Source organism: Garra rufa, chromosome 7 (assembly GCF_049309525.1).
Source record: "Garra rufa chromosome 7, GarRuf1.0, whole genome shotgun sequence".
Lineage (NCBI taxonomy): Eukaryota > Metazoa > Chordata > Actinopteri > Cypriniformes > Cyprinidae > Garra > Garra rufa.
The window spans coordinates 41999509-42008008 of NC_133367.1; the positions used below are offsets into that span (position 1 = coordinate 41999509).

The following is an 8500-nucleotide window of genomic DNA, read 5'->3' on the forward strand; positions in this document are numbered from 1 at the left end:
TATTGTTACTAAATTTGAAAATGTGTAAAAGTAATGTGTCAAGGACTTGATATTGAATTCTGTCATTTTAAAAATTCAATAAAAAAATAAGAATAAAACAGTTTAAAAAACGAAACACTGCGCATCTTACAGAAAAAAAAGACATTTAATCTGTGTTTTTGTCACCAGCAGTACAGTATGTTGCTCAGTTTTGTTACAGTAAATTAAGCTCCGAGTTCCAGTAAGTTTCTTCTGTTCTCCTGTTGGAGAAAAAAAAAATAGTTTAATTTAATTTTTCACGTTTTTTTTTTTTTTTTTTTTTTGCACAACAATATCCGGGTGACTGCGCTACCGCCAATTAGTTACTAACGTTACTTCCTTTGGAGTCGTTGAGTAAGGTAAGATAAAATTATTGGCAACCTCATGAACAAGTAGACTATATAATTCGATGAAATATGTATGCAAAAGTGTATTAGTCAAGTATGTTGCTGGAGTATTGTCATGACTGCCTTATGCCCTATTTTAACTTCTTGTGACATTGTTTTGGTGTTTGCATTTCACCCTCTCGGGGTTGTATCCACTATAACAACCGCATCTCTCTACATTATCCTATTACATGGATATATACGATTTTATTGCTTATTGCATTTTTTTTTTTTTTACTTCTGTTTAATTATCCGGACTTCTTTCAGCGGATTGAAAGTTGTCCTCCAGACTCCGAGTGAACAGAATTGCTTACATTTTAGTTTTGAGATCTTCAGTGTTCATTAAAAAGTTGTATTTACCTGCACCAGTCACAAAAATGTTATATTTAATCCATTGTTAAGTCAATTAACTGTCTCGGTCCCATTAACTCCCTTCCTCTAAACGAGTGTTTTTTTTGTTTGTTTTGTTTTGTTTTTTAGATTCTACCAACCTACCCACTAGTAGATCACCAGTAAATCACCACAACCAAAGGCCCTTTTAAGCGCCAGCCTATCTGGATTTGTGCTCTACCTCTCATTTCTGTCTGTGTCTCTCATCTCTCTCTACCCCTCTGTCCCTCTCTGAGTGTTTGTCTACCCCTCTGTCCATTTCAGTGTCTGTCTGCCCCTTTCTCTGTTTCTGTGATGAACACTACACGTGTCACCGACAGTCAAGATGGCTATTACATGGAGGGGAGACGGATGGCTCTTGAAATGAGCTTAGAACATGCTCTGACTGAAGCCAGGGTAGGTGCTTTTTAGGTGTTGAATTTTCAGATGCAGAGAATTAGAGTGCCTACATCGGGTCCTATTCTATGTATTGCCATGTACAAAAAAACACTATCCATTGTATCTTAATAGTTGAAGAAATGTTTAGGCTATAATAATTACTCTGTAGCTTATCAGAAAACAGTGTTATATAAGGCTATTATATAAGCCTACGTACCTCAGACTCATTCAGTCTGTTATTGCATCTAGCTGCTCTCAATTCTCAAACATTTTCATGAAAGGGTTGTAGAGTTGGTTTTTACTTTTGAACTCCTTGGTCCAGCCAAACTCAATGCATTGATCAAGGATTCTTTCTTGAATCCCACCCCCCCTCAAAATATAGAGGGTATGATAAGAGTTTTTTCATATCCATTGCATCTTTTGTTAAAAATAAATTAACAGCCTAATCATAATTTTCACTTCAACCCCCAGAAAGAATCTGAGGAGCAGAGGCAAGTTGCCCCACCGCCAGTCCCAAAAAGGGTGCGTTTAGGGCTTGGCAAGCCAAGGGGGAGGCGTGGAGGACGGCCCAAAGCCTCAGCTACCGGTAAAAATACTAATAGTAATTGGTTACACATTATTGTCAAGAAATCAAGTTGTGTTGCTGGTAGACTTAAGTAACATGTACTTGTATCCAGATAATGAGCTCATTATAATGAGGTTGAACTATGTGGAATATGTTTATACTGTTATCAAATCAAATACTGCATAAACATATTCCACATGGTTCAACTTCTTATTGCATCCACAGGTTAACTGTACTATTATTTACATTTATTATTTCCAAGTTCTGTTGTTATTTATTTTAATTATTTTAATTTTTAAATGTAATTTCCCCCATATTTGAAATGTATAGATATGTAGATTCAACCAAAAAAGTATGCATTGGTGGTCTAACTTGGTTTTATTCCTCTGTGTGCTGTTGTACAGTAGTTAGACACAACCAGATCGGGAACTGCCTGCTCACTGAAGAGCTTCCTGCAGCCAGTCTTGATCCTCAAGTGGAATTTGGTAAAATATGGTCAAATACATTTAAATTATTATTAGGTAATATTCTGAGGCAGATTTTCCATGCCTAGTTACCTGTGGCGGTTTTCGGGTTTTCAGGGTTTTTTTTTTTATAAACCAGCAAAGCCACGAATTGTGTCCACAATAGGCTGAATTCTATTATTGAACCACTTTTTGTAGTAGTTTCAAGTTCATCCCAATAGAAATTCCATCTCAATTTTCACGTTGATACAATTTACCCTGATCCATGTTTCAAACTATGCTGAATTTGGCCCTAGACTGTGGGAAAGTTGATTTGGAAAAGTTCTGAAATTGATGTTATTGAAAGCATTGGCAAGATATTTACCCATTATTATGAAATAGTGGGTCTGCATAGAAATGGTCCTTTGTCAATTAAATTAATATTTGTCTTTGCAGAAAAAAACATGGAGAGCCTCTCTGCTATGATTTCTAACTCCCCTGAAATCCAGAGGGCATCATCATCATGGACTTTCAGGCAGCAGCAAGCTTCACAAAGATGGAAGGAGGCAAGGCCATTCCACCTTAAATGCCTCATCCAAACTCAGGATGTTGGCCAACCATTTTGTAGCCATTGCAGCAAGCCTGCGGTTGTTAGGTGAGATCTCATTAATGTTCTTTCATACTTTGTAGGTTTTTTGAGTGCATCACTAATTGATGTCTTCATGTTTTGGATAAACTCCATGTTTATGGTGGAATCAGGGCTGTTTCAAAGAGTTGATTCAATGACTAAATTGGTTCGTTGATTTCGTTCCTAGATGCAGAGAGTGTCTACCAGATCAGTGGTTCTGTGAAACCTGCGATACCAAGAATCACAGGAGATGGCCACTCCACGACAGGGAGTCAGTCCTTGAGGGCTTTTTTAAAGCTATTCCCCCATCCACATATTTTGTAAGAGGGGAAGGAGGATACAGCTCACACGACCAAGGTAGGTAATTGCAAAACTCTTTTGTACTCTTGTCTAATAAATCTGGTAGGCTAATTTTGTGTTTCTTTCCTTTACTAGCTTGTATTTTGCCAACGGTGAGAGTGACTCAAAAATGTCCCTGTGAAGTCCCCAGCATAACTGTGTCACCTGGCAAAGCAGTCATTTTAATTTCCATCAATGGTAATATTTCCAAACTCTGATCTTTTTTCTATATTTAGCTTTTCCCCCTTTTTTGGCTTTGCGTTGCAATGAAAAAAGCAGTGCTCAAAAATTGCAGAATACATCTTGTCACTATGATAAATCAAAAGAAATATACTAATTTAAACTATGCTGGTGTGATTCTACTCAAGATGTAGTCCAAGTGTCTTAAAGTGTGCCAGCTGATTGTTTCTAAAAGCTCAGGTATCCATGGGTTTGTTTTCTTATAATCCAAGGGCGTTATGACATGCACCAGCCATTGTTTGCATGCCAAACATGCCAGCAGCAGTGGGCTCCAGAGTTCATGGACCTCGTAAACAGTGGATATTGGCCAGCTTCCACCAGTTCTTCTACTTTGTATTCCCTCAACCTTTTCAGCAGTGTAAGAGAACTGAAAGTCATCGCGCCGGCACTGTCCAGACAAGCCTTTGCAAAGCTGCTGGAGCATCGTACAAAGTGTGGTGGGCGGGTAAATGTTCACCATATTATAGAATTGTTTAACATATGCAGACATCTCCGAAGTAACAATTAATATAATGCATCTTTCAGTCAGGACCAGTGTGCGGGGACACGCTGCAGCGCAGCTTCCTGGAGTTTTCCTATTGTGCTTTTGAGGAAGATAACTTGTCCTGCGGTGCACCTTTCACCTGCCCCGCTTGCACTCCAGACATGCTGGCAATCTCTGTGGATGGCAACAGGAAGCTATACCGGTTTCTCCGAAACGGAAGGTGATATTTTTTTTATACCAGTATAGATTGATCTAGATTTTTTTAGATTCTATATTCAGCATGGATACATTTTCTGTTTCTTTGTTCCTCAGCTCCGACTCTTCGTTTTTTGAAGGGGCATTTGTCGCAGAAGACACATCTGTGTCTGCATTTGTTGATGTCTTGCATAAAGCTGTGAAACAGGCAGGTTTCAAATTATTTGTTAATTAAATTACTATGTTTTTCCAGATTTTCATTGCATTGGTGAAAAACTGCCCTCAACTTCAAAATACAAGGTGCACATATAGTATGTTTATAGTGTGTCTCATTTACATCACAGCAACCTGGACAAGGCAGATGTGGGAGCTCCTCGTGGACAGCAGCGAAGGAGACTTCTAGGAGGACCTTCAAGTTGGACGAAGAGGGCATGGAGGTTGCGGTGTGTCGGCATGGTTTCCTCCTTAAAGCGCTTAATATGTTCAGAGGTGAGATTATAATAAATTGTTTGCTGTAAATGTAACTTTGTATTGTTATTATTTGTATGTCACTTTGGACAAAAGCTAAATAAAATAATAATATGGAGAAGCATCTCAATTATCACTATTAGTGCAGCTTATACCACTGCATGGTTGAGTTTCCCATTATGATGCTCTCTTTAGAATGTACAATAAAAGGATATTTGCATTTCTAATACAATTTGTATATCCCTAGGTGAAATCTTTGCCTACCCCATGTATCTGCACAAGGAGTTGATGAGTTCAAAGCCAAGGTTTATCGCCATGGATGTAATGTGTAAATACTGGCCATATTTACACAAATCAGCAAACATCCTTCCTGATCTCCAGGGGCTAACATCAATCAGGCCTTTCCTAAGCGTCATGCATGCTAAAGCACATTCCACTAAGTGTGAGGTATGTTCAGTGTTTATTATGTTTAACTGTATCATCAGAAAATAAGTCCCTCTACTGCACGTCACGGTCCGGTTCGTTTTGTCATTACTTATTATCCGATAATGACCGGCGGACATTACATTATCCCTTACATGTCTTCTTACTACTAGATTACATGGAGTGGCAAAAACCAAGAAGGAGCAGGGTCAACTGCGGGGGAGGAAGTTGAACAGGTGAACAGCTACCTCTCCCGCTGTGCCCTAACGACTAAATACATGTCGAAAGGAGGTGATTGTAGTATTTCTCTTCTAATGTATTTTTTTATTGCTTATTTGCATGACATTCACTCAACATTTACTCTCAACAGCACGTGTGGATATGCTTACAATCCATGCTATGGCCTGGAACTACCAAAAAATCACAACACTACATCGGGCATTGTCTGCAAGATATGTGAAGGTGTGTTCTCTGTAAATTCAATTTGTGGTTATTGTGTACCTTTGTGTAACTGCATTGTTTAACTGTCGCATTAGACTTGCCAGAGACTTCAGGAGGAGACTGCAAGTCTAGCGGAGCTTAAAGAAAGCTTGGCTTGCACCGATGAAGCAGTGTGGGTGTCTGATGTGAGGGAATGGGCAGCTGGTGGTAAGTTTGAACCAATAATGTGTTTCACTTTGTGCTTCCTCATTGGCAGCGATCATTAAGATCATGATATTTAAGCTGCCTACTGCTTACTATGCTGCATGCCACTATCTCTGTAATCCTTTTTTGGCAACCACCTCCTCCCGACTCGTCCTTCTTTACACTATTGTGTTTTTGTGTTGTGTTTCCAGAAACAACAGGTACTTCCCTAGAGCAGTCCATTGAGGGACGTTACCTTAACGTGAGGCAGCGGAAGCAGGCTCTATACCACCAAAATGGTATAATTACATAGTCTATAAATAATTGCTCACTGTATTTTTGGTCTTTTTTTTTTTTACCTTCTGCTTCATGTGTTTACAGATAGTGGCAAGTTCCGTCACCGCCTGCGGAGGAAAATTGCTGAGAGCAAGAGACTGCTAATGAAAGACATAGAGACCTATAACAGTCATGAGCCTGCCATGCCAATTGATTTTAATGAAGTGGAGCAGTCGCTATCAGGAGACAACCCGTCCCCAACATGGCCGTGGGAGATTCATGGCAGCGGTAAGCGGAGTTTCCCGAGGCCTCTGATTTATTTTGTAAAGACTCAAGTCAAATGTATTTATACATTTTCTTTACCTCTGTTGTAGCACAAATCGAAGAAAAGTTAAAATTTTTTAACAAAGCCATGCTGAAAATGAGACTGGAGGAGGAAAGGACAATACTTGTTCAGGAGATGGCCCAGCACTGCTCATGGTTGCAGAACTTGCAGGCAACTCTTAGAAGAAAAACTTCAGAGGAAGGCAAGTTTCATCTTTGTAACCATACCAATCAAACAAGGAAGTGATGGTGATAAGGACACCATACTTTAACTTTACCTAACAAGAGATGTATCTTACTAGAAATCTTACTAAAAACATTACACTGACCATCTAATTTTGGTGAGTTATAACAAATATTACAAAGCAATGTTGTGGTAATTTGGATTTGTTTTTCACTTTTCACTTACAGACAAGCGAAACAAGGGCCTTTCCTGTCTCTGCAGAAGACGACTGTCTGAAGTTTCGGATACGTTGAAAGAGGTGCTCCTTCAATACAAGACTGTTTTAGGCCCTCAGGGCTCTGCTATAGATCTGGAAGATAAACAGGAGAATGAAAGTGATTTCAGCAGTCCAGACACCAGTGAAAATGAAGAGGAGGAGTGCAGGTAATGAATATGTGAAAAGTGTCATTTGAATATCCTTAATTTATGTAACCTGTCAAATTGAGTAAAGATAGCATTAATACTACATTTGTTTAATGTTAAATGTCTACTCCTGTCTGTTTGTGTCTGTGTCTCTCAGTGAGGAGCTACCGGGCAGGTGTCTGTAATCGCTTGATTGCGGCCAGGGCAGTGTAAAAAGAACTTCATGGGTGCCATTCTGGATTCCTTCTCTCCTGTATCACATTGTTTTGCTTTTTGTTTGCCTTTTTGCCATATGACTTATTACATCACACTTTCATTTCATACCATATCATTTATACTGATTATTGCTTATTTCTCAGGTTTCATCTCACATATGTACTGTAATAAATCACTATTTTATGTATCTTTATCCACGTGTGGTCTCCCATTTCATGTTGCCTGGGCAAAAAGGAGCCTGGTCAGGGTTACACTGTTGTTCCATTTTTCTGGACTTGTAAGGTTTATACATGAGCTAAGTAAAATCACAACTACACATTCACTGATTCTATAGTGCCTCCTAGAAATTTTTTTTTAAATCTTATGCTCCACCTCCTGACAACACACAAGCAGCGGGAGGTCTAAAATTTGACTAACAATTTATCATTCCCTGTATCAATATGTGCCACATGCTAACATTTCATGAAATAATGGGTGTAACACTTACCTAGGCCTCTCTGGCCAATATGGGTGTTTGAATTGAAGTATATCTGGTGCATCAAGCTTGCCACCAATATGTCAAAAAGATATTTTGTGGATTAAATGCACATAAAACACACATCAAATGTATATGCTAATACAGAGCAGCACTACAGGCATTAAATAATACTAATAAAACATTTAATTTGTATAGTGCTTTTTAAGACCATAGAGCAGTGCTTCCAACCCTGCTCCTGAAGGACCCCCAACACTGCACATTTTCTTTGTCTCCCTAATCAAACACCTCATTTAACGCCTCAGCTCATTAACCCATGTGGTAATGAGCTGATGAGTTGAATCAGGTGTGTTTGATTAGGGAGACAAATAATACGTGGAGTGTTGGGGGTCCTTCAGGAGCAGGGTTGGGAAACACTGCAATACAGAGTACAGGTCCATCTCAATTAATTAGAATGTTGTGAAAAAGTTCATTTTTTCCTTGTAAGTTATTTAAAAAAGTGAAACTTTCAGATATTTTAGATCCATTGTATGTAAAGTAAAACATTTCAAAGTTGTTTTTTTTTGGGGGGGGGGGGGGTAATTTTGATGATTAGAGCTTACAGCTCATGAAAGTCAAAAATCAGTATCTCAAAATATTAGAATATTTACATTTGAGTTTCAACAAATGACCATCCCTACAGTATAAATTCACTGTATCTCTTGTTCTTTGAAACCACAATAATGGAGACAATAATGGAGAGGACTGCTGACTTGGCAATGATACAAACATTGACACCCTCCACAAAGAGTAAATCACAGAGGGTCATTACTGAAGGGGTGGATGTTTACAGAGTACTGTATCAAAGCATATTAAATGCAAAGAATTTGGGTAGGAAAAGGTGCACAAGCAACAGGGATGACTGATTCAAACACTTGTGAGAGCTTCACAAGGAGTGGACTGAAGCTTGAGTCAGTGCATCAAGAGTCACCACGCTCAGACGTCTTCAGGAAAAGGGCTACCAAGCCACTTCTGAACCAGAGACAACATCAGAAGCATCTTA

At 38.9% G+C, this 8500-nt stretch overlaps 1 protein-coding gene and 1 long non-coding RNA gene across 2 annotated transcripts; both read left to right on the forward strand.

The window, feature by feature from the left end:
* The first annotated feature begins 901 nt into the window (after positions 1–901).
* LOC141338172 (uncharacterized) lies at positions 902–6428 on the forward strand. Its single transcript, XM_073843727.1, has 17 exons — positions 902–1190; positions 1644–1758; positions 2142–2222; positions 2637–2835; positions 2996–3165; positions 3244–3345; positions 3600–3832; positions 3913–4091; positions 4184–4274; positions 4411–4555; positions 4782–4981; positions 5131–5248; positions 5328–5419; positions 5494–5605; positions 5794–5880; positions 5963–6145; positions 6232–6428. Exons 1-17 carry the CDS (start codon positions 1089–1091, stop codon positions 6426–6428), a joined length of 2406 nt encoding a protein of 801 aa, XP_073699828.1. The 5' UTR covers positions 902–1088.
* Positions 6429–6602: 174 nt separating this feature from the next.
* On the forward strand, positions 6603–7176 carry LOC141338352 (uncharacterized). The gene is made up of 2 exons (XR_012355838.1): positions 6603–6788; positions 6925–7176. It is a non-coding gene; the product is annotated as an uncharacterized lncRNA (long non-coding RNA).
* The last annotated feature ends 1324 nt before the right edge of the window (positions 7177–8500 follow it).

Coding starts and splice junctions, on each gene's coding strand:
- LOC141338172 (XM_073843727.1), top strand. CDS start 1,089: ATGAACACTACACGTGTCACCGACAGTCAAGATGGCTATTACATGGAG. Junction 4,982..5,130: donor CACATTCCACTAAGTGTGAG/GTATGTTCAGTG, acceptor TCTTACTACTAG/ATTACATGGAGTGGCAAAAA. Junction 5,606..5,793: donor GAGGGAATGGGCAGCTGGTG/GTAAGTTTGAAC, acceptor TTGTGTTTCCAG/AAACAACAGGTACTTCCCTA.